Raw genomic sequence first — 27,532 nt, 5'->3', positions numbered from 1 at the left:
TGACTTCAAAAAACAAGCAAAAAAGTAACAATATTTCAACACTGAAAAACTATATTGCCAGAAATAAATAATTAAAATAATCATAAAAAAAAATGCTCCAACACTATAAAAAAAAAATTGTAAACCCGATTTTTGAGTTGACTCATCTTTTAAACCAAGTACTGCACTCAACAAACAAAGAAAAAAACCTCTGAAGCTTATGTATTTGCAAAAACATGTCTGATTGAAGAATAAGGTCAGTATAACAAAACAAAGCGTCAAATGTGAACCTTTTTTTTTTTTTTAAATCTGAGCTCTAAAATGGGAACACTGAAAAACAATATAGCCATAAATAAATAATTAAATAAAATGGATTGCTCCAACAAATAAATAATAGGAGACATTGATAAATCTCACATGGTGTCAAAATTAGGAAAATCTAATGCAGTCTCACAGCAATTCGTATTAGAGGCTAAATCATATTAATTTATATGATCACATTTGTAAACTTTAGTGCGATTGGCTTTTCCCCAAATGGGAAAGGGTTAGGGATGGGGATGTGGGCACAGCTACATTTATAATATTGTATTGACATTTATAATATCGTATGAATTTGTACAAATTAGCCACTTTTCTGACAATATGTCAAATAGTTTGGGCTGGACAATAGTATAGTCCAGCCTGATTTTTTTTGTTTTATATTTTGTAGTATTTTACGTATTGTAGTATTTTACATTTTGTCAGTTTAGAGGCTAATTCGTACAGTTGAGTCGTACGAAAATGTATGACTTTAAAAAAGAGATGTGGCACCCAACCCCACCCCTTAACCCAATGATGATGAGCAAATCGTACAAAATTGTACAAATCAGATCATACAAATTCATTACAATTAGCTACTAAATCAAAAAGTTATGAATTGCTGCATAGCTGCCAACACTTCCATTTTTCCCGGGAGTCTCCCGTATTTCAGACCCATCTCCCGGAAAACTCCCAGGAATTGCTACACTTTTTACTATTAACTTGGTAAAATGTAAACTTGAAATAAAATGTAATTCTTTTCAGAACTTCTTTTCAGTCATCAGCTTACTGACTATATAATAAACCATGCTGTATACTTTGGCTTATCGAGAAAATGTACCCTTGTGTATATTTTGAGGACCAAAAAATATGTGCTTACCTCAAAAGCAGCATGAGGTCACGATAGAAGGCTGGCTTTTCTCTTCTAGTTTGCTGTTGAAAACATTATCGGTTCAATAACAAGCACAAAAAGGGCTGGTGTCTTTCTGACGGTATGATAACCTTGGATAAAAATATCACGGTTTTATGGTTCGCTGTGCTGTGATTACGGTTCCAAAATAAGTTCTTTTTAAATGTCTTCATAAAAAACAACTTTTTTTCCCCTCCATTGAGCACAATAAACTTCATTTTAGGAATCTTTTAAAATTATTTTGTAATGGTAAACATGCCAGGCTAAATGAATAAAAGAAATCATTTACTTCTGCTGCGTTCATTAGTTTAAAAAACACAGATTTCTTTACAACATAAAAAAACACTTTAAAAAATCCTTTACATATACCATAGGAATGATTTAACAGCATGTTTTTTTTTTTTTTGCCGTTTTAATATCTTGACTTTTTTTCCAAACCATGGTAAACCTTGAAACCAGTTATCATCCCATACTTACAATTGCAAATGCACAACTACAAGACAACCACCTTCTCTCATTGATTCGAAAGAGAAGGACATTAATATGCGCAGAAATGAAAACAGCAACCTCTAGTGGATTTACGAAAAATGGTATGTATGAAACAATAGGCCTCACTAACATATTTGTTACCAATAAACATAACATTAACATGCAGATTGTTATTTTCTTTTATTCCCAGATGTAGAACTCACAACATTTGGTTGTTGTATTAAGCATTTGTTGTTATTTGTAGTTGTTTATAGTTATCTTGATTATGTGCGTGTGGTCAAATTGCAAACATAGAAAAGAAACAAATAAAATATTAATGATTAATTAAAGCTATTTCACTTTGATAGCTGACACATACCGGCAGTCAACATGTCAGTGTAATAACTAAACATATCCATCTATTCAGAGCATATGAGCTTCTAGAATGGTTACCCAAACAGCAAACACTCCCTTATAGGACAGAAAATATCCCCAGACAATCATCACTAAATACATAGAGCAAAAAAGGAGTGTAGTTTAGCATTAATCAGCTAAAAAATCACATTAGGCGCAAACTTCAATTAGCGATCTTAAACAGACTATTCAAACTTCACAACAGTGATACAAAAACGAAGGTTAAACTTTCTTACAAGACTGGGAACAAGAAAATATCAGTTTTAGAGTAGTATTACAGGTTATCTGCACACAAACAACATGATTCACTCGCTGAGCATTGTGTACTTTTTTGCTTGTTTTGTTTTGTATACCAGAGTCCAATGCAATCTCACGCATGGCTTTCTCTTAAAGGGGACAAAACCCAACAGTATTTGATTTTGTCAAAAATGTACACGGCACCCTCTAGTGGATTTGTGAAAACAAAAACTGCAAGAAAATGTGATCCGAGGCACATATTTGTCGGTTCTCAAAATTATAGTCCTGGGCACACATTTCCAAAGAGACTGGATTGATTTTCTGAATATAATATTAATAAGCCTGTTTTATGATTAGCTTTGAGGCAAATTATGCTGATTGCGTTAGACTTACATCTGACTATTCTGAAACAAAATGTTCCAGATTGGACACAAAATATGAAAGCAGTTCAGTCATTGCTTTCTTTTCTCAAGAGACTCTAATAGCCGAATTTCATTCACACATGAGGCCAGACCGTACAGCTGTCAGCTTTGTTTTACAGGCCACTTTCATCACAGGTAATGGTGCAAACATTCAGGGACAGTTTGTGTAGCCTACAAAGGAAAATCAACCTGAATACGCAACAACCTATACATATAGTGGAAGACACATATTCCCCTTCTCACTTTGGGCTGTTTGCGGCGTTGCTTGAAAGCAAGATTGAGTTCTGCTGTCCTCGAGAGATTGAACGGCCTTCTGCTCAATGCCTGAAAGATTAACATTTCAAATTCTCTTTTTGTGTTTTGACATTTGAAAAGCCACAATACTAATTTCAACATTCTTTATTCCTCGCAATAGCGCATTCGCTTCACTAAATTTCTGCAGAAAACTTCTCTGGACAAAATGTCTTTTGTGAGTTACCAACATCTGAACACCTTGCACATTATTTTCTGTTTCATGGTCTTCCGCAGTACGATCATTATGTTCCCATGGTTTCCAGGTATTTATAATAACTGGCAACCCCCACAGACGGATATATTGTTAAACTTGCTCACATTTATTCCATACATTGATTGTAGAGAAGAAGCACATTCTTTAAAGTTATGGTCACAACCTCTATAAAACCTTTGAGCAAAAACTCAATGGAGACACGCAGGTTGGGTTAAAAGCTAGGAAATGACTCACCTTACTGCCAGACATTGTCCTCCATTCAACATCTGTGAAGGCAAAGAACAGCTGAGTAATTCATGTACAAATATTTTTAAGATGTACTGTCACTGTACTATTTGTTTCCCTGTGAGACCTGAAAAGTCTGATTCTTAAATGAATGACTACTTTATTTATTAAATATTCAGTGTATGGTAGTTTAGTTCCCAATCAAATACGAGCTCATGCACTGTAGGAACCTTTTTTATAGTTCCTAGATCTACAGCAAGACATCTGTTTTTTGGGCATGTTGATGCTTCAAAACGGGAATGGTAATAGTTATAGAGTGACAATTGGAAATAAATTAGTTCCGACTTCAGAACAGGGTCTTAACCAGCACAATAGGAACTAAAGTGACATAAGTGTATACTGACTGGGTGAATGGATGCCAAATGAAACATTGACACAGTATTTTAAGCGTTGCTAGACAAAACATACAGAGTTAGCAGATTTAACCAAAATGCTGTTTCACTGCAAGTTGACTTATATTTAGTTCTCCTTATTACTGTTTCAGTCGTATAATTTCAAATGTCTCCGTTCCATCTCCATCATAACCATTTAATGTCACTTTCTGAGACTAAAGTATCTAATGGAACTTCAGAATTCCTACAGACAGTATTTTCTAATTGTTTTGCTTATACTCAAAAAATGTCATTAACTGTAACTTTTTGATTTTATTTAATGTGCCTTTTTAAAATATATATTGTCAGATTCCATAGAATCAATCTAAATCTATTAAAATTTAATACTATTAAATTGAATTATTACAGTCAGCAGCAATCTAGCTACTGCAGATCGCTGAAGAATCACAAATCTGTGACCTAAAGAACTACAAATCCCTTCAAGCACCACACACACACACACACCTGTTCCAGTTTTCTGTTGATTATACACACAGATGGCTGGGAGCAGCTCATGAACTGATTAGATGGACTATTTATATATTATAACTAATAACAACGATAAAAAAAATTAAATCTGCTGTTCACAACTGTTATCATGATGCCCCACAGATCATGGTGTTCTGGTTTTAAAACACTAACTGCTTTAAGTAGCTTGCAAATTAACCAGGCCAACTGTGAAAACGTCACATACTCTTATTAATATTTATAAGGCAAACTTTCCTCATAGTAGGATTCTCTTCAATCCACTGCCCAGTCGTTCTTCTCTTTTATGTGTGTGCAAAGGAAGCAAGTTACCATGACTACCAAGCTGCTGTGCTTTTTTTTTTTTTATGCCCAGTTTAATTAATTTCTGTGCTCTCTGCTAGTTGAGACATGATGCGCGCTAACAATAAATTGCTCCCATCGTGTTTAGGAAGAGAGGAACATTCTCCAGTGTTTTAAGAGTTCAGCCTCTGGGCTGTTTATCCCGTACTTGTCAAGTTAAATTACCATAGGAGTTTTCATAAAAGGTTTAAGAGTTGCATGGAGTATACTAGAGTTCAGACTTAAATAAATTTATGGCAAGCTGTTTTAGCACTTAATCTATAAACAGGATCTATTTTCATACCACTAATTCATATCATTTTGATACTAGTATTTCTTCTATTGCTTGTGATTGTTCTAGTAGTGCTTACTCTAGTTATCTTTCAAAAAGATATTAATACTTATTCATCAGATATTATTTATAATCACTGGACACTTTATTAGGGACCAGGCCCGGATTGGCTAATCGGGAGGACCGGGAGAATTCCCGGTGTGCCGGTCCGTTTTTTTGGCCGCGAGGGCCGGTGTCCCTAACGTTAGCTCCAGAATCTGTTGCTCTCAGCAGTCACGCTTTTTAAATTAATGTATTTATTTACTTGACCACAGTCTTCTTACCGCAGCTCTGCTCTTTTTATCTATTTTCTCGCAGCCATGTGATGAAGATGCAGCCTGCAAAAGATTAATTTCATAATTGTTGTGGTCGAGTGGTTAGCACATTAGGTTTCGACGCCAGCGACCTGGGATTGATCCTCGTCTGAGTCTTTTTTTTTTTTTTTCATTTTTATTGTTAAGACATTTAACACTGTTAGGGTTGTTGAACATATGAAGTTTAAAAGCAGCTGTTTTCTCAAAAAAAGACGTGATAGTGTCATTAGAAACTGAATGGGAAATGACCTTATTTCAATATAGTCAGTTGTGAACTGAGGTGGGCCGGTCTAAGGCTTGAAACTCCAGGGCTGAAAAGGAGTCCCACTCCAGCCCTGTTAGGGACACCTTACTAGTACTGAGTTGGACCCATTTTGCCTTCAGAATGAAAAATATTATTTAAAGATGATTACTTGGATTTACTTTTTTTTTTTTTTACGTTAAGTGGTTGTAAACAATTTATTTGTGTTGAATTTAAACAAACAAACTAAGTTGAACATTATTCAATTTAATTTGTTTGTTTAAATTCAACACAAATAAATTGTTTGCAACAGTTCTGCATGCAACACTTTTTTTAGTTTGCCTTAATCCTTCGAGGTGTAGATTATAAGGTACACATTTTTAAAACTACTTAGTAAATGACAATTTCTGGCAAAAAACTACTCAGTGACAGTAATTTGAGTATTTGTAATTTGTTAATTTACACCACTGCTAGTTGGTATTCATTAGATACTAGTGCTTATCCATTACTATTGTTTAGTCATCATACTGTATATAGCTCTTATTTTAATAGTGACTAACCATTATACTGTTACTAAAATAAATTAAAAATTGTCATAGACTTCAATGGGTATCCATCGAGATATCAGATAATTAGTTTTGACTTATATCAAATCCACTAATGAGGAAATATTCTACGAGTACTTATTCATTGAACATTAGTCCTAACTCATTAGGTATAAGTTCTCATTAATAGTACTTTTGGCGACACGGTGGCACAGCGTCACCTCACAGCAAGAAGGTTACTGGTTCGAGTCCCAGCTGGGTCAGTTGGCATTTCTGTGTAAAGTTTGCATGTTGTTGGCTTGTTTCCTCCGGGTGCTCCAGTTTCCCCACAATTTAATAAACTAAGTTGGCTGTAGTATATGTGTGTGAATGAGTGTATTTGTGTTTACCAGTATTGGGTTATAGCTGGAAGGGCATACACTGAGGAAAACATATGCTGGATAAGTTAGCGGTTCGTTCCGCTGTGGCGACCCTTAATTAACTAAGCTAAAAGGAAATTAAAAAATGAATAATAGTACTTTTTAAAGTAGTTGTATTTATTTGTTAGGTACTGTTATTTATCCATTAGGTAGTATTCATTGGATACTGGAACTGATTCTTTTGATACGAGTTATTTTTATACTTGTTCTTATTTGTTAGTTAAGTTTATTTATTAGATTCTGGTTCTCATTTGTTAGACACTACTAGACCTTAATCTATCTAATAATCAGTTGGTTCTAATATCTATTCCAGTACCTAGTGAATAATGCCTACTAGTATCTAAAATATGTAAATCACAATTGGAATAGATACACACTAGCAACAAATATCACAATGACAGACCCTGATCAATGGCTAAATTTTGAAATTTGTAACAAGGAACAATAAAACACTAGTATATCAACAAAATAAGCACTAGTAGCTACTTAATAAATAAGATTAAAGATACTAGTGTCTAAAAATAAAACCATAAACCCAGTTTGGGCTAATATGTTTTATGTTAAAGCAGCTTGCCATAATAACGTCACCGCGCGAGCATCACGAAGCTTTTGCTTTTACTAGGGTAAAAGGCTACACTTCAGTAAAATGTATCCTGATTGATAAAGCTATCAATCTATTTTAGTCAGCTGTCCGTTGCTAAACCCCCTCTATTCCAGCTGAAAGACTCCAAAAGTCAAGCTTCACTGTATGTTATCCAGTGTAGTAATGAAAATAAATGGTAAGTCTGTCATTCTCTAATACACTGGCCAACAACATGAGAATGATAAATTATGACAGAATGTTCAATTTTGGCTGACCTATTCCAGCAAGTTTTCATCCAGCAGCCGCTCATCCCGTCAGGATATTGAACTGTAAACTCAGGATGCCACTTAGCGACAAACTGTAGCAGTTACGATATTATTCATGGCGCCATTTTAGTATTTGTCTCCCTCTAGTGCTTACACTGTACAATTACATTCCAATCTATTAACTGCAGGTTCTTTTAATTCCAGTATGGGGAAGAATTTAAGACATTCCCTTTTATAGTCAAATAATGATGAGATGTGCTTTTAATACAACGTTTCAGGCATTATTAAGATAAGTAAGAGCTAAAATTGATAGAGAGATAACTGGAACCCAAAACATGTAGTCACATCAACTTTTATTGTAAAGATTTATTCCAAAATAGCAGAATATTGCAGAGGAAGGGTGAAAGGAAAGTGAAAAAAAGATAAACAGACTGAGACAGAAAATTAAATGAAGAAAAATCCACACTTGACTTTGGCAAGACCTTTTGAAGCTAAATATATCAAAATTAAACAATAAAAGTAAGAAACGTCTAACTGAAATGCCTTCTTTCCCTACATAGGAGTTAATATTTTACATTAGTCTCTTATACATCTAATAACGCAATAAAAAATGGCAATCTATTTTCTCAAAGTTAATATATCACGATTTATAAAACAACCCCCCTCCCACAAAAAAAGTTTAATGGTTATGCTTAGCTGTGCTTATACAATGTTAAACTACCCATAGGCATCATCCTAAGCCTGCATTCAACTAAATCTTCTGACAATTGAGGAAAAGGAATCGTCCTTCCTCACCCAAACACTTGTTGTCCGGATCAATTGTGCATTGATTTGTGAGTGACCCACCTTGATTGCGCTCAATAAACGCAGCCCCGGATTAGAAACTGAAATGCTGACAGTAAACACAGCTTTCCTTTACAAACAGTATGATGTTGCATCCAAACCGCTTGGATGCAAAAGAAAACCATTTACAGGAATGCTATGTGTCTAAATATGTTTGTTTTGTGCATAATGAATGATGGAAAGAAGTGCACATGGATATCGTTGGTACTGAAAAGTGTTGGTTATACATTGATACAGTATATAAGACCGTTAGGAAGGCATCTAAAACTAAACACGGATAACAGGCCTGGTCCACGTGTGTGTTACTCTAATATCCTACAAGCTGTAACTGGAGCACAGACCCCTCAGCCGTTTCTGGAAACCCTGGGTTAAAACTACATCCTTTTTGCCCTATTCAGCTTCTGGATGAGCTGCATCTGCGTGTGCTGGCATGTGTATGTGTGTGTATGTGTATTACAGTGATAAAGAGTCACTTTTAGCATGGGTGTACGTTGCACGCACGGATCTCCTTCTTGTTTTTGCAGTGGTTGTGCTGTGAGGATTTGCCCTTTTTCTTTATGGTCATCACTCGCTCTTGAGTCCCCCCATCACATGGTTTAGTACACTCCGTCCAGCTGGACCAAGGGCGTATTGGACAGACTACTGAAAGAGAGTAAAAGAAAATCAAGTTGGGTTCAAGTACACATGAAACAACAATTTTTGAGCGGAGCAAAAACATTCGTCATGAAAAATAATGAGATTTATGATGAATGGAATTAACATGTCACTCACTCAGTTATGTCATTTTAAGTGCAAAGGTGACATGGTTTGAGATGTCTTTGACAACTTGATATTACTAAAGGCCCTGTTTACACCAATACTTTTTAGTTTTAAAATGGCATTTTAAAATTAAAACGATCCGCGCCCACTCTTTCGTTTCACCTAGTGTTTCTGAAACGCTATGCGTATGCGTGCGTCTGAGCTCCAGACAGTCAGTGGGTGCTTTGAGCACAGAACCCCAGGTGAGAGCTGTGCATGTCGCACGGTTCATCAAGAATCTACCGCTGGATCTAATCTCACTATATTTGTTAAACGTGATATTTAATTCATCTTGTAGTCCGTATCTAACAGCATATTCCCTGAATATTCACTGACTGATCTAAAGTTCTCAGATAACGTGTTTTCGCTCAGTGAAAAGATAAGTAATACAGTATATTAATTTATGTAACTGCGTACACTGATTCTGCACATTTGACAGGATTGTTTGTTTATATTGCGTAAACTTATTGTACATTATACTTTTATAATGGCCATTATTGATTATTAAAACTGATATTCAGCAAAAGAGAGGGTATGTTTCGTATTTTTCACTGAAAATGAAAGGATTCAGTAATGTTATAGGCTCAATTTTGTTCTAAATATGCATACAGTAGAGATTAAGGTCATATAAATATCTAGCTACACTCGCTATTTCTGGTGTCTGGTAAGTTGTTAATATAAACATGAAAATAGGCAGTTCCTTATATCATGTTTTCATTTTATTGTTAAAATATTAACAATATAACACAGCCAGGGTGATGTGAATGTTATAAAGTCCGATTCCCTTTGACTGACATGTCCTCGGGAGTTTGTTTCTCCCATCAAACTTGCAAAGTATGAACCTACAAGGAAAGGATGTAAGACTGAACTTTGTTTGAGCTACTCAATACCGAGGAAAAGGCCCCAATCAGATAGGCGATTGTGTATCTCTTTGTTTTCAGATGTCTCTGTTTTCCTCCATCCACACTGAGATAGAGCAGCAGCGTTTTAAAATTAAAATAGCCTCTTTAGCATTTTCAAAAAGCTTTGTTTTTGTTGCTTGAAAACTCCGGGGTAGTATAGACGGAAGGCATAACTTATGTGTTTTAAAATGAAAACCTATTAGTGTAAACAAGGCCTATAGGAGCACGACTTGTCATAAATCTGTCATAAACATGAGTGTCATGAGGCCATTGTAATTGTGCCATGAATATTGTTCTGTGTACTTTTTTCAGTGGAACAAATTAAATTTGTCATAAAATTTTCATAACTTTGTCATAAACAAAAGTTATTGTTTGAAAGTTTTTGACAAGTTGTGTGGAAACAGTAAAAATGAATTAATTGTATCTTTTATAATCACACTTGATAAAAATAGTCTGCAAGAACATTTTGATTGACATTCTCCCTTTGTACATGTAATCAGAGGAGAAAAGCTTAGCTCATTAGTGCCCATCTCTTCCTCATTAGCATAAAAAGCCCTGAGTAAGAAGCAAGAGTTTTGACTCTGCTGTATACGTCTGCCTTATTTTGAACAGAACACAATCTCATTTGAATTTAAAGTGACAGTCCAAATAATAGACCAAAGTGTAAAAGAGGCAATTTCAAAGAGTTATAAATAATTATTTGTGTGGTATTTTTAGCTGAAACTTCACATACACACTATAGGGACATCAGAAACTTATTTTACATCTTGTAAAAAGGGACATAATAGGTCTCCTTTAATGAAAGGGATTTTTCATTATTTGGATCAACTGATTCTTATTATTTAGACATTCTAAAGGTTTGACCTGGGTTTGAATAAAATCTGAAAGGTTAAGGAATTCAAAATAGATCACTATGTTGGCTTGCTTCAAATTAAACCGCATTAAAAAATATGAAAAAAAAAAAGTATACATTTTTTCACATTTTGTGTACACAAGTTTACATTTCCGGGTTTCTCAGCAGTGGAAGTTGTGACAATTGGGTAAACTTAAATGTGCAGTGAATAGAAGATTTTTTTTTTTTACTTTTTGCTCAGATAATAACAGAAAAACCCAACAGTGTTATCATAAGACTTTCAGAAAAAGAAAAAAAAGTGTGAGTGATAATGGGGGCCGGAAGAGAGAGCAATGTCAAATTTACTGCAAAGATGATATAATTCAAATGTAGCTTTCTAAATGTACATATGTTTATTTGAAACATTTATTTATTTAAGTCCTGCTTCCAGTAATGATGTGTTGACAGAGTGGCTAAACCTCCAACAAGTAAACAATTAAAGAGAAAATAGGATTGGACCTGTGCTCTCCTCTGCCACAGACTCCCGGCTCTGCTTGGCTCTCCTCCTGTCTGAAACCTCCTGTCTCTTCCTCTTCTCGCTGGCCCGGGAGCCTCTCGAGCACTTGCGGATCTTGCATTTCTTCCTCTGGACCGTCTCAGGACAGGGCAGACCTCCAAACTGAGGCTCCAGCTTGACCATGCGAGAGCGGATCATGTGCCCCTTCCCACAGGACTTGTTGCACTCGGACCAGGCTGACCACTCTGACAGCATGCAGTCTGTAGCTGGAGGAGAAATGAAAGAAACAGGCTTGTCAAGTTGTGACACGCAATATGTAATACTGTTTTCAGTTCAAAGGCCTCAACTCATTTAAATTGAGAAAAATCTCAATAGTCGTTTTTCATAACACACAATAAAGGAAATATTTCACAATATATAAATATTTCTATAAAAGATGAAGGACTAACCTTCTGATATTAGGCTTGGAAATAAATGTTACAACCACGATTTTTAATAGTATTAGGGCTGTCACAATTATGACATCTTCCAGGAGATAAACTGTCTAAGAAATGATTGTGATTGTGGCCATTAATTGTCTGTTTTAGGGCTTTAGCATTTAATTGTCCCCATTTTGGGCTTCATCATACTTTTATGTGTACTTTTTTTAAAACTAAAATTCTGCTACAAATTATTGTGAAAAACTGAATCTTTTTTAAATTGTCACTTTGTACTCTTAAATATTATTTAACCGTAATCTGTATATCCCAGAAACAATCAGAACAAACAGGCAAATGACATACATATAAAGGTTTGCATAAAGGTTTTCCTCACCGCGACCCCATAAAATGTCTCACAGGGTCAAAATTGACTGGTATTGCTGTACTTGTGACTACATTTTTTAGTAGTACATGACTCTCTATCTCTCTCTCAAACACACACAGACGTTTTATCACTATTTTTCAATGTTTTCCTATGAGTTGTTTGCTTCTGAACACTACATTTACTATATTTCTCAGTAACAAGCTTCACATATTTAAACTACAGCTATTAATAAAAAACATACTTGCAGTCTCTATCTCTCTCTGTCTATATGTCTGTCTGTCTGTCTCTCTTTTATGATTTTTTCTCTCTTTTATGAATTTATGAGCAATTCCATGCAAATGTCAATCTTGCCATGAAGTTTTCACCAAAATAGTGAAACCCTTTTAAGTTTTTTTTTTTTGTAGGCTTTTACAGTACTGTAAAAATACTCAAAAATGTCTCTGTCAATTTTTTCAAAGAATTATATTTGATTTACCAAAGTCACACAAGTGGCAATTTCACATCTGTCACATCCGTAAAAGAGAGGTGTCACATCCATAACCAAGCTTTTTCCTCATAAATGCAAAAATGTAAAACAAAATAGAATCAATCATGTTTGCTCTATAGTGACCCAACTCTTATCCTTATCTTTACAGACTTACTACAAGGGAATTTCAACTTTCTCTGGAGTCTCCATCAACACACATTTAACCCTCCAGCAAAGCCATAACGAATTGAAAATTAAAGTAAAAATGAACAAGCAATTAAAACTGTCTGGACAGTATTTAGGTTTATGTCTCCCCGTTGTGCCCTCGAAAGGGATTGCAACAATCGCGGGCCATATGCATTAAAGTGCTTTTCAGCCACCAAAAAACTTCCAGTGAAAGGGTGATGTGATTTTTATTTTCATAATGTTCTATTCGTTTAGATTATGTCATTTAATCAAAATGTAGCCAATTAAATAGACCTAAGCATTCATTTCATTGTTCAAGCGTAAAACCAGCAAGCAACTATGCGTTACTCAGCTTAGATTTGGTCCCTCTCTGAATTGAGTTAAAGTTACTGAAGTTGATGAGACAATGAAAGGATTAGTTGGGTGATGATTGAGCACTGATGATGAATACCTGCTGTTAATAAGCAGAAACAAATAAGAGAAACACACAACTATAACTGACTTTGGACACTAGATGAAATCAGCTGAAATATAATACATTGAATATCGCAAAATCTCTGCAGAGGATCATTAAACTACTCCACAAACAGCAGCTTTATTTCTTACCAACCTGCTTGCCCTTATTTAAAGAGGAACCAACTACTCTCTTCATTCATTCATTCATTCATTTTCTTTCAGCTTAGTCCCTTTATTTATCCGGGGTCGCCACAGTGGAATGAACCGCCAACTTATCCAGCAAGTTTTTATGCAGCGGATGCCCTTCCAGCCGCAACCCATCTCTGGGAAACATTCATACACACATTCATACACTACGGACAATTTAGCCTACCCAATTTACCTGTACCACATGTCTTTGGACTGTGGGGGAAACCGGAGCACCCGGATGAAACCCAGGCGAAGGCAGGGGGAAAATGCAAACTCCACACAGAAACGCCAAATGAGCCGAGGTTCGAACCAGCAACCCAGCGACCTTCTAGCTGTGAGGCGACAGCACTATCTACTGCGCCACTGCCTCGCCTCCAACTAGTCTCTGAATTGAGTAAACTTAACTTCCTTAATCCTTTTTTTTTAAAGATTTTGCTGAGTGAGTGCTGAAAATCCATTGATAACTACTGTGGAAAAATACAGTTCCATATATTTGAAGACATGGAGCAGAGCAATAGAATTTAATGCAGTGATTCTTGTCTGGTGAGAGATTTCCTTTAAATGTACTGTAAACACAGCCAGTTTATAATGGCATAAGTTCACTGGAGTCCCTGTGCATAAGGTTTATTGTAATTACATTAAATAACTGCAGTTTGTTGTCTATTTATTAATAACGAAAGTCCAATAGATGTATTATAGAACTCTGCGACTGTATATTAGTAGTACCACTTGTTCTTTTTTACCATCTGATGAAGTGTTTGGATTCAGAAACTGTGATGTGTGACTTAAAGGGATAGTACACCCAAAAATGAAAATGTAGTCATCATTTTTTTGTTCAAAACAAGTCCAACATAATTTTTTTCTGCTAAACACAAAAAAGATTATTTAAACAGTTAAACTCTGCGGACCGGGTCCGTGACGTCATCGACTTTAGCTTTAAGATTTAAAGGGCTAGCATTGCACCAGACCCCATTAAGTGGTTTCGTTTGAAAGTGTAGAATCTATATTTTCTGCTTATATGCATCACTTTGGTTTTTATTGTACTTTACAAAAGTTATTTACACTTAAATACACAGTATTTTGGAAAGCCGAGCTGGGTGCTAAACATTGGTTCAGTTTCATATTTTTAATATCACACATGTACAAGTTATAGCTCAAATGAAAGCTCTTGTTGGTGCTCATACGGTTCTAGCATTCTTTTTACTAAATTATATTCACATATCAAACAGTTATCAAATGAATCGTGGTGTTTCCATGGCATAAGTGAAAACAATAAATTTATGATCAATAAGCAGCCCCAGATAGCTCAGACACAGGGCCGGAGCAAGCTGAGCTGCCGCTCTAGGCAAAGGACGGTCACGCCGCCCTCAACCCAAAAATGAAAAAAAAAAAAAGGGGGGGGGGGTTTCTGTCGCGGACGCCGCCCTGTCTGCCGCCCTAGGCGCGGATATAATTGAGGGCGCGGGTAGTGTCGGGGACGCTGCCCTCTCTATTCTACTGCACTAGACGCGGATATGATTAAGGGCACAGGTGGTGAGGGTAGTGTCACAGATGCCACCCTCTCTATTCTGCCGCCCAAGACGCGGATATAACTGAGGGCGCAGGTGGTGAGGGTAGTGCCGCAAACGCTGCCCTCTCTACTCTGCCGCCCTAGGCGGCCGCCTAGGTCTCCTCTATGGACGCGGCAGCCCTGCTCAGACAGCTGTCATCTCTTACCTTATGCTGTGTGCTTCAGGGCCATTTCTCCTCTGTTTTTGAGGTGATGTGAATAAGTAATCCTTTTATATGTCTGACTTGGTCCAAACACAGTGAATTATGTTTGATCAAACAAAAGAATAGTGAAATATGAAAACAATGATCGATCCCTGTGGCTTGTACAGCACCTCTCATCAGTTGGAATACAATAACTTTTGCATAGATTATGGTAGAGACATTTTCCTGTGATTACAGACATGTGCAGGAACCACCAAAATTAATTACAGCACCCTAGACCACACAGAACCTAAAAGGTACACTTTCAAATTTGAGTTTATAAAAAAAATACAAAAAGTGCCTCTTTTTTTAGGTGTTTATTATAACACAGACGACATATACAGTTTTTTTACACACCTTTAAAAGTGTTTTATGAAAATTCAAAGGGTTTTCTTTAAAATGGTACCAAATTTTTGCATTTACACCTCTGAGTGTGGATTTGGGAAGCTTTTAAATTTGGGTTGCTAAATCAAGGCGGAAATCCCAAAATAGCAGCAGAGTTTAACTGGTTAAAAAAAGAATTACTATTGAAAACAATAACGATAGCCATTGACCTCCATAGCAGAAAAAGAAAATACTAAGGAAGTCAATGGCTACCGGTTTCCAACATTTTTTCAAAATATCTTCTTTTGTATTTAACAGAAAAGCAGAAACTCAACAAGGTTTGGAACAAATGTCCCTTTAAAAAGCGTATTGAAAAAGAAGACATTAATTTGAGTGATACTGTTAATATTACTCACGGCATTCGGGAAGCATGCACTTCTCCACCTGCTCCAGCTCATCTGGACACTGGCCGGGCTTAACGGGTGTCTTTAGCATGCGCTGACGGGTTCTCATGCCCACACCGCAGGACACACTGCACTCACCCCAGTCTGACCATGGCGACAGCATACACACCACCGCATCTGTACACACATAAGGGATGCAACATTTTACAGGTTATAAAGAGTTACTGCGTATATACTTAGAGTGCTAGTGGACACTATCTAGTGCATTCTACAATTGTAGTCCTTTTTTTAGATATATGATGGATATTTTATGTCTACATTACTTAGTGGATACGAATATTTCTATTTACAAAAGAAATCATTTGATGAAGCACATCATATATACTCAGAGATCTGCTATTATACATGGCCTATCACATATTTGCAAGCTTAAATAAATAATTGAATGTTTTTTTATTTGATGGTTTCTTAAAAAAGTAAAATATAGTTTAATAGTTTTTTTCATGTTTGTTAGCTTCCCCCCACCCCACATTTTTACAGTATAGCCACAAAATTATAATAACATCAAATTAAGATTAATTAATGAATTACTAGAATAACTTTTATGATTAATCCAAAATTCAAAAATGCAAACAATTAATCTAAATCTTTGTATAGTAATGTTGTTGTTTTTTTGCATACACTATAGAGGAGCAATATTTAAATACAATTTTGATTCACCACTCACATTCATGGTTCTCAGAAAAAAAGGCAATAATAATTCAATTTAAATAATAATTATAATAATAAAATAATAATTGTTATCATTACTATTGATACATTGTACTAAAATATGCAACACAAATGTAACAATTAACATATATGACAAATAGCTAATTTTTCATGAAGAATAATAAATAATATAGACTACTAGACTAATATATTGCATATTACCCATTTTATTCACTATAGTAACATATTAATTTATATTATACATTATACACTGCACACTATATTCATTTAAACAGCCACTTTAATAATAATAACAACAACAACAACACTGTTAAATTATAAAGCAATATAATTACACAAATAATATTTTGTTTAATGTATGTGAGCAATTTCACACGAGAAGCAGTGCAGTGTGGCTGTATATCGGCACTGGTAGGAGGAGTGGGTTGGCTCGAGGCTGCAGGCCAAGTTCCTTAGCGTCCCACCAGTGACAATATAAAGCCACATTGCACTGCTACGAGTGTGATATTGCATTTATACAACAGTTCAACGGCATAATCATGTGTGTGTGTATATATATATATATATATATATATATATATATATATATATATATATATATATATATATATATATATATATATAAATAAATAAATAAAAAATTAAACACGGGGAGTCTCAAAACCCTTTTGTAAGAGGAACTACTTTCTATATATATTATGTTAAAAAATAATGTTTAGACGTTATATTTTTGAATGTTAACAGTGTAAATGATTTATAGATAGTCTATTAAACAGCAGTTCCTTTAGTTATCCGCTAGTTATAATAATAAGGTTTAAATTGGGATAATGTTGACACTTACCACTGTGTTTTTTCAGGTTGGAATTCATGTAAATGTTGCAATGTCAGTTCGATGTACAGCATGCATAGCATTATCAAACTATTCTTGTTGACATCTTGGAGTAAAAACATAAACTGAACTTGAGGCTGAGGGTGACATGGTCCGATAAACTCACTGCACAGACAGCGTGACTGTCCTTCTCAGAACAGCAGAAAGCCATGGCGTGACGGCAGTATAAACTCGCACGGCTTTCTCGAGTCATCATTCCAAGATTCCACCAAATGTAGCAAAGTAAGAGTAAGGATTTTTCTCTAATAATTTACTTGAGTAAAAGTAGACATTTTTAAATGTACTCAAGAAGTACACATTACCCAACAGTTTAATTCAAGTAAATGTAAGGAAGTAAATGTAATTCGTTACTATCCACCTTTGTATGTTGTAATATTTGCAGTAATATTTGTCAAAAGGTAGAGAGTCTCTCTGCTTGTTGCTGACTGTATGTGGGCGGAGTAATACACAAATATGAAAGGTGAAGAGGCCTTTGTGTGATGTTTCTGGCAAAATATTTCATGGCTATCAGCCAATCACATTCAAGAACCAGATAGAATTGTTGTACTTTATAAACATTAATAAATAATTAAACATCTTTACAGTATTGTGTTTTCTGATTATCTACAGTTAAAGTCAGAATTATTATTATCCCCGTTAATTTTCCCCCCAATTTCTGTTTAACAGAGAGCAGATTGTTTTTAACACATTTCTGAACATAGTCATTTTTAATTTTTAATTCATTTTCTCATTTTTAATAACTGATTTATTTTATCTTTGCCATGATGACAGTAAATAATGTTTGACTAGATATTTTACAAGAAACTTCTATACATTTCTATAGACATTTAAAGGCTTAACTAGGTTAATTAGGTTAACTAACTGTTAATAACTGCTTTTATCCTAACCGAAATAAAACAAATAAGGCTTCCTCCAGAAGAAAAATTATTATCAGCCATACTGTGAAAATTTCCTTGCTCTGTTAAACATCACTTGGGAAATATTTAAAAAAAGAAAAAAAATTTTTTAATAACTTAATAACTCTTATTTTAACTGTATTTAGCATAACTCTTTCACTAGTACGTTTAAAGCACTATCCACTACAAGTTCAATCAGACAAGCTTTTAATACCTCCTTTACAAAGCTGAAGGCTGATTATTGAAGGTCACATTATGCAACCACACACAATTGTTTACACCCTGCCATCTCTTTCCTTAAGAACAAATGATCCAGCCAAATTAGCATCAAACTTTGCTCCGAGCACTTACAAAACAGCAAAACACACAAACCTTGATGCCTTAATTCAAACGAGTCCTCATGAACAACTGGTGCAGATCGACCCGCGGCAATGACACGTAGGTCTAATTAGAAATCGACAAGCAGCAAAGAGGAATTTCTGGTAATGAATCAAGCCTGGACCCATGAGAGTGTGTTCGACTTCATACTTACTGCACTCGGGCATCATGCACTTCTCTGCCTCTGCCATCTGCACTCGACAGGGCGAACCGTCCGAGGCGTCCATCTTCATCATGCGTTCTCTCCTCCTCATGCCCAAACCACAGCTTACACTACAGGGCTCCCACTCGCCCCACTCCGTCACCACACAGCTACTGGGTGCTAAAACACACATATACAGTATTGAACAAAATAATTGGTGGCCTTGATATATATGAGCAAAGAAGAACAATTTGTTGTATATTTGTTTATATTTGTTTTTCAATACACTATGGACAAAACTATTGGCACTTACATGATATGTCTAAGAAGTATATTTCCATTTATGTTTCCATTTATTATATACATGCATACAGTTGAAGTCAAAAATATTTTTTATTAGTTTTTTTGCCCAAACACATTTATAATCATACCATTTATCGATGGCATGTTCAGTATGTGCAGGATTTTATTATCAAATATTTAATGCTCATTATTATAGTATTTCTGTACAACATAAAACCATGATATTAATGAAATTTTTTTAAGCCTCTACCATATTTACCATATTTACTTCAGTAGGTCTAATTAAATTGATCAAATAAACGGGCAGCTTTAACGAAGAAACTACTGGCCAATTAAGAAACCCTTTTGTCGGTGACAGCCCAAATTTTGACCTGAAATTCAAGAACACGTTCTGGAGACAAAAAATACTTCCCAGAAAGCCACAACATCATAAGACGTTAATGTTAGGTTAGAATTAGGTTGTGACTGGTGATCAAAATGTAAAGTCCAGCCAGTGTCTGAGGACAACGTTATTTTGACGTCCAACAACGACATCAAATGATATTAATAATTGGTTGATTTTAGGTTGTGTTAGAAAGTGACCAAAATCCAACATCTGATAGATGTCATAGTGGTAACGTCCACACAACGTCAAGGTTTAACATGATTAGACGCTGATATTTGATTGATTTTAGACTGATTTTAGGTTGAACGTTGGCCATTGACATCGGCCTGACGTTGGGTTCTGATGTCAACCCAGTTTTCATTTCCAAACAAAATCCAACATCACCACGACATTGTGGTACGTCAATATGATGTCATGCTGACATCTTGTCCTGGCAGGGTTATTTTATTGTAAATACTTCCTTGTAAAAAGGTCAAAATTGAGGCCAAAAATTTGACCCCTGTAAATGAAGTCAAATGGAGATGTTTTGAATCTGCATGAATAAAGTGTGTGACTTAGGTTATCATTTTAAAATGCCTTTTCAGAATAGAAATGCTCTTCATCCTGAAATTCCTGCATTCCATTCATGCTCACTTGGCATGCACATATTTTACCAGCATCCATATTTGCAGGTTACTGGTTGCACAATGGTAAATATGAGACTGGCTTGATAAATTAAAGAACGATATGCAATAATCTAAAAGACGATTTTAAAGATTGTGTTTTGGTCATCTGCTTTGGTTATTCTCCCACCAAATAAAATTTCCCTGGAGTCACAAAACATATTTCACCTTTAGATGAATGTAACTTCATTTGTTTATATAGATGTAAATAGTGGCTGGCAGAACCACTAGGTGAAACTAGTGTGAAATATATAATATTCTGATGTAAGCATCTCTAGTACATAAAAATGGCATTGCACTTTGCTGTTACTTTCACTTTTACAGATGAACTTTTGTTTTGGCTTTATTTGAATTTTTAATGACTGAACAGCGTTTGTTGTAAAATTTTGTTTCAACCAAACTGGGCCATAGTTCACCAAAATGTTGATACCCTGACCTAAACCCTTACGAAAACGAGGAGAAAGAGCAACCACATGGACCAGAGAACCCATAGGATCTGGAGAGATTCTGTGTTGAATGTCTGTTGAATGTCTAATGCTCCACACACTTCATCAAGCAATTTACAAGAAGATGTAGAGCTATTATCAAGGCAAAGCTTGCAAAAACTAGTAAACAAAAGGGTGCGAATGGTTTTGACCAATGTGTATTGGAGAAAAAATACTGACATACTCAACAGCATATTTTTTCACAGCATTTCTTGCTCACAATTACCAAGACTGCCAATCTCTTTGACCGAAACTGTGCATGATATCATGAACGTAACATAATGTAAGACTTACAGCAGTCGTCATTGACCACACACTTCTCTGTCTCCTCTGTTGGCAGTGTGCAGCTGGATCCGTCCTCTGGGAACTGCTTGACGTACCTCTCTCTGGACCTCATGCCCATCCCGCATGAAGCGCTGCAGGGTGACCAGCTGATCCACTCAGACATCATACAAGTAGAGGCCTCTAGAAGACAGAACACAGCCATAGACTAGTGAGCTACTTTTGTATGACACCAAATTTAATTAGTTAACTTAAAACTAAGAGTGGTCGGCACGGTGGCTCGGTGGCTTCTCAAAGCAAGAAGGTCCCTGGTTCGAGTCCCAGCTAGGCCAGTTGGCATTTCTGTGTGGAGTTTGCATGTTCTTCCCGTGTTCAAGTAGGTTTCCTCTCGGTGCTCTGGTTTCCCCCACATTCTAAAGACATGCGCTATAGGTGAATTAAATAAACCAAATTGAGCATAGTGTATGAGTGCATGTGTGAATGTGAGAGTATATTGGTGTCGCTGTGGCGACCTCTGATGAATAACCCAGGTAGCAAAAAATTCTGGCCCAGATTTGGCATAAATCTGGCAAAGCAGGCATTCATTCGACACTGGCATTCAGCTTGTGGGCTGTTTTGGCAGAGGTGACACCATTTTAAAGGAGACACACAATACTTGGGCCAGATGTAAAATGTAGTATTTGGCCCAGATGTTAATAATTGATATGCAGGCCATTTAAGTTTGGCCAATCTTGACCCACTTTTAAAATACATGTTTATTTTATTCCCCCAATTGGGTCGCTTCCAGAAAAAGTACGCCCATAGCATGCCTAAAGCGCAATGAAACATAGGTTTATCAATTTCTGGTTGAGTTCAGGCTCAGTTATGCATTATTAACTTGGATGAGACTTGGCCCAGATACTGTATAGTCCATGTTTGGCCCTTGTCTGGAAGCCAGACTTGGTCCAGTCATGTACCGTAATTCACTGTGGCATGCGGGCCAAGCAAAAGCTGACTGTGTGGGCCAGAGCTGAGCCAGAGATATTTTTACTGTGAGAAGGGACTACGCCGAAGGAGCATGAACGAATGGCAACAAACTATTGTACCTGTTCACAATATCACGTTTGGACACTGTACATGCTACAATGTGACTATTGTGGATGTGTATGCTGCGATGTCGATGCTAAAACGATATATTGTGCAGCCCTAAAGCATATATTGAAAATGGTTAACTTTTACATTGCTACTCATGCATTACAAACACCTCCTCCTGGCCAATGACTTCATTATCAGTGCAAACATCAATCTGTGTGACATTCCCTCTCCACTGTTCTACTGTACAGTACATACAGCACTCTGAAGCATTGAGCAGCTTCTCTAATCCTCTGGTTCTTCACATAAGCTTCCAGTCCACCTCTGTACCCTACCACCCTCTCCAGCTCATCCTTCATATCTTCCACCTCTATAAAGCGCTGACAGATGTGATCAAACTGACCGATCGCCGCATCCTTTATCTCACCTCGGCCGCTCCAATTATCTCTAAGGCAGAGCTTGTAAATAGATTTGTTATCAGCTGGGATGGATGAACTCGGGTCGGCTCTCCATAGATTTGTCTCGGGTGCTGCAGAATCGCAGGCCTCCATTTGGGAGCACGAGCTAATAAAGCAGAACTAAGTGAATCATTAATAAGAGCTGTAAATAAACGTGGCCCTGACGGGGCCCCCCTCCGGAGACCCCCTGGTGTCGGTCTGTCAATGGGATGCCGGATTATCAATCAATGCGCAACCCTTAACGGCTCATTAATTAAAAACAAAAGAGAGTCGAAGCGAAGCAATGCAGGCAGTATTAATCAATAGTGCGCGCGGGTAAGAAACAACAGACTCCACTGCTTGTCGGGATGAAGACGTGATGTGGGAAAACAGGTGGATCAGAGGATGGAGAGGAGGTGTGGATGAGACAGATACGCTGAGAGATGGAGAAAAAATGCGAAAGTCAGAACGCAGACAAGAGACGAGAGAGCCAACATCACAGGAGCTGCGCAGTTTTTGTTCTGGGAAGTTTTCGTGGTTATTTTGGCTTATTTGTATTGTGATTTGTTAGAACAATTCACGTATTTGTTGTTTTGATAGCAAGATTAAACAAACATGAGGAATTCAAAGTAAACAACAGATCTCAAGCAGAACTGCGGCAGCTACAGACTAGTGACTTTTGTTTCAAAATGAAGTCATGTTCCGAGCGGTAAAAAAACCCACTGCTTTTTAAGGACATTCGAAGCTTATTCTGTTTAAAGGGGACCTGTTATGTAAAAATCATTTTTATAAAGGGGTTAAACACAGTTGTGTCGCAACTGTATGTAAATATAACCAGCTTCTAAAATTAAACATTAATTAATTCTATTTTTAAGAATCACACTTGATAAAAACTGCCTGCAGAAACATTTTGATTGACATTCTCCCTTTGTACGCATCATTAGAGGGAGAAAGCTCCACCCATTAGTGACCATCTCTCCCTCATTAGCATAGAGCATTAGTCTTGTTTTTGAATCTGCCACTATGCTGACACATAAACATTTGTAGCTCTGGCCTCTTTTGAAACGAGCACAATCTCATTTAAATTTAAAGCAACAGTCACCAAAATGGTACAAACCATTCGAAATTCAAAGATTATTCTGTTTAAAGGGCACCTACTATGCTAAAATCACTTTTATGAGGCAGTTAAACACAGTTGTGTGGCAACAGTCTGTGAATAAAACCATCTCCTAGTTGTAAAAATTATTAGTTATATTTTTTATAATCACACTTGATAAAAACAGCCTGCAGAAACACTTTGACTGACATTCTCCCATTGCACGTGTCATTAGAGGGGGAAAGCTCAGCCCATTAGTGATAATCTGTCCCTCAATAGCATAAAACCAAATCTAAACTGTATTTGTCACATACAGAGTCATACACAGTATGATATGAAGTAAAAGGCCTACACATTTATTTTGGCTAAAATAATAACAAAAAAAAAATAACAATAAGAATTTACATTTTGGAGAGGTATAAATGCAACAGAAAATAAAAGCAAATATAAAATATTTAAACACTTTTGACTTTGAATATAGAATAGAACGTTAGTCTTGTTTTTGAATCTGCCACTATGCTGACAAACAGGCATTTGTAGCTCTGCCCTCTTTTGAAACTAATTTAAAGCATCAGTCACCAAAATGACACAATTAGGATAAAAGAGACGGAGAGAGGGCAAAACGCACAAGGGCTGCGCAGTTTTTGTTCTAGGAGGTTTCCGTGGTTATTGTGAATTGTTTGTATTGCGATTTGTTAGAACAACTCACATGTTTTGATAGCAAGATTAAACATGAAGAATTCAAAGTAAACAACAGATCTCAGGCGGAACTGCGACAGCTACAGAAAGGGGCCTAAAAAGGGGCAGTTTCAAAGAGTTATAAAACATTATTTGTGTGGTATTGTGAGCTTCATTTTACATCTTGTAAAAAGGTGCATAATAGGCCCCCGTTAAAGTATAGAAAGTATATATTTTTTTTGCTATATTGTCATGTAATTATGAAAATGCACAGCAATGGAATGAAAGATTATAAACATTTTTTAGAGAACCACAAAAGAGCACAATTCTAGCAAACAAAACATCATCGAGGCTGCAACATTAATACTGGACAATTAGCAGAGTGAACTGAGGGACTTACACAAGAGCTAATTAGGGAGAACAGAACAGATGTGTAAATGAATTGTGTTGGAAACAAATGAGTAGAAAGAAAGAGGACACGGGAAAACTAGGCCAAAAGCAAGGTAGACTTGTTAAAATATGTTTTTTAATTATGCAAACATTAAAACATATTCTAAATATTTTGAGATGCAATACAGTTATGTATGTACAGTTGAAGTCAGAATTATTAGCCCCCCTTTGATTAAAAAAAAAAATATTTACCAAATTATGTTTAACAGAGCAAATAAATTTTCACAGCATGTCTGATATATATATATATATATATATATATATATATATATATATATATATATATATATACAGTATATATATTAGACATACTGTAATATAAAATACATATATATATATATATATATATATATATATATATATATATATATATATATATATATATATATATATATATATATATATATATATATATAATTTTTTTTTCCCTTCTTCTGGAGAAATTCTTACTTCATTAATTCAGGCTAGAATAAAAGCAGTTGTTTTTTTTAAGCACAATTTTAAGGTCAACATTATTAGCTTCTTTAAGCTATATTTTTTACCGATAGTCTACAGAACAAACTATCATTATACAATAACTTGCCTAATTACCCTAACCTGCCTAGTTAACCTAATTAACCTAGTTAAGCCTTTAAATGTCACTTTAAGCTGTTTTGAAGTGTCTTGAAAAATGTCAAGTCAAATATTATTTACTGGCATCATGGCAAAGATCAAATAAATCATATTTATTAGAGATGAGTTATTAAAGCTATTATGTTTAGAAATGTGTTGAAAACATCTTCACTTCGTTACAGAAAAATTGGGGGAAAAATAAACAGGGGGTCTAATTATCCAGGGGGCTAATAATTCTGATTTCAATTTTACATACATGTGTGTATTCTAAATATTTGGAAAAGTTTACAATATTTAAAAAATGTATTTTTGTATGATACATTTTACACTAATATCCTATTACAAATATTTAAAAGTAATACAGTTAGTTGTATCCAATAGTATAGTTTATATAAATAAATAAATACAACTGTTTGAATACAGTTTCAAAATATTTAGTATATTTTAATATATTCTAAATGATATACTCTAATATATTCATATATTATTATGTCGTTCTTTTATTTTTTCATTATTTTATAAGCTGTTTTAACACATTTTAATCACTTTTAATCGTCTTTAATCACTGTTAATTTCTTATACACTTGTCTCTTTTATTCATGTTTATGTAAAGCCCTTTAAATTGCCACTGTGTATGATATGTGCTGTATAAATAAACTTGATTTACTTATTATTGAACAAATAATACACAGGGCCGGCGTGTCCATAGAGGCGACCTAGGCGGCCGCATAGTGCGGCAGAATAGAAAGGGCGGCATCCCCGACACTACCCTCACCTCTCGCACCCTCAGTTATATCTCAGTTATATCCTCGTCTAGGGTGCCGTCTGCGACACTACCCTCACCACCCGCGCCCTTACCACGTCTAGGGCGGCAAAATAGAGAGGGCGGCGTCCCTGACATTACCCTCACCTCTCGCGCCCTCAGTTATATCTCAGTTATATCTGCATCTAGGGCGGCAGACCGTCTTTTGCCTAGAGCAGCAGTTCAGCTTGCTCCGGCCCTGATAATACATAATTCATAAAAATAAAAAAAGTTATCTATGAGATCGCTACCTGCCAGGATATAGAAGGTGCATGGTACAGTATATGAGGAAGAACGTTTTTTTTAAAGGAAATGTTGGTAACACTATAGAATATTAGTGCTTTAGTTTATTACTACTATTACTACTGTAATATTTCAATAATATGTTATTATAAAAAATTTAAACTAAAATATTTTAAACTATTTAATAGCTCAGTATATAATATAAATTGTATATTTAATATACTAATCATTAAATTGGCCTATTTTAAATAATTTAATATATTAAAAAACATTCTATAATAAAAATATTTTTATTCAATAGTATGTAATAATTAGAAAATAATGATATAATAATACAGAAAAAATATTTGTATATGAAAAAATATCACAGTAAAAAAACGGAAGAAAATCCACCTGTGATGGCTGACGTTTTTTGTTCACAAAATACTGCTAATTGCTGTGTTTGTTTGTTTTTTGCCTCAGTGTGATAAATATGGTAAAATAATTTTACATTTTGTCTACATCATTTTATCAACCGCAAAAAAACACCCTGCTATAGAATATAACAGGTTTATACTGTAACAGTTTTGATGAAATTACCAGCAATTTTTAAGAGTGTATTTTATGACAAATTCGTTATTTTTAAGCTGCACAAAAATGTGATTCATTAAAGACGTTCTGCAACTGATTTTGATATGCGTATGATTTGCTGTGCAGGACTTACAGGTGTACAGACAGTAAACCGCTCAAAACAGAAAACATTATTTGCAGTTTAACTTACCAAGATTTTACTCTCTGACCCAAATGGCCAACAGACCAGAGTGCAAATGTCGTATTGATTCTTTTAAACGATAAACCACAATTTATAGCTTATGGTTATGGTTTATAGCGTCTACTTCTGAGACGAGAGAATCGATACCCTGGTCTGCTCGAGCAGATTGCAGAAATAAAACTCCAAAGCAGCAGTTTGAGGTCGCGTAAGGTTTTCTTAACCTTGAAAAGACAGGCCTTGCATTTCTCTACATTACTGGCACTAACAAGACTATCAATTAATTACATGCTCTGCTCGCTGCCGACTAAAATCAATGCTTCTCATGCATACATTTCTGTACCATTTTATTCCTTCATTCCCTTCATTTC

The 27,532-nt window shown here is 35.5% G+C and overlaps 2 protein-coding genes across 3 annotated transcripts in view; one reads left to right on the top strand and one right to left on the bottom strand.

Moving 5' to 3' along the window:
- The first annotated feature begins 684 nt into the window (after positions 1 to 684).
- LOC147830838 (uncharacterized) overlaps positions 685 to 27,532 on the top strand; it is a 688,366-nt gene continuing 661,518 nt past the window's right edge. The window contains exon 1 of the mRNA XM_087312755.1: positions 685 to 2,348. The gene's annotated coding sequence lies outside the window, so the exon portion shown is untranslated. The remainder of the gene's footprint in view (positions 2,349 to 27,532) is intronic.
- spon1b (spondin 1b) overlaps positions 7,734 to 27,532 on the bottom strand; it is a 153,327-nt gene continuing 133,528 nt past the window's right edge. The window contains exons 12-16 of one of the 2 annotated variants that reach the window (XM_087311102.1): positions 21,037 to 21,207; positions 18,920 to 19,087; positions 15,883 to 16,047; positions 11,292 to 11,555; positions 7,734 to 8,882 (exon numbers count right to left, since the gene is read on the bottom strand). In XM_087311102.1, the coding sequence (XP_087167228.1) occupies positions 8,716 to 8,882; positions 11,292 to 11,555; positions 15,883 to 16,047; positions 18,920 to 19,087; positions 21,037 to 21,207 (935 nt within the window). In that variant the 3' untranslated portion in view covers positions 7,734 to 8,715. 2 annotated transcript variants of the gene reach the window in all.

Source organism: Danio rerio, chromosome 25 (assembly GCF_052040795.2).
Source record: "Danio rerio strain M-AB ecotype USA chromosome 25, GRCz13ab, whole genome shotgun sequence".
Taxonomy (NCBI): domain Eukaryota; kingdom Metazoa; phylum Chordata; class Actinopteri; order Cypriniformes; family Danionidae; genus Danio; species Danio rerio.
This window is presented reverse-complemented; position numbering and strand designations above follow the sequence as displayed.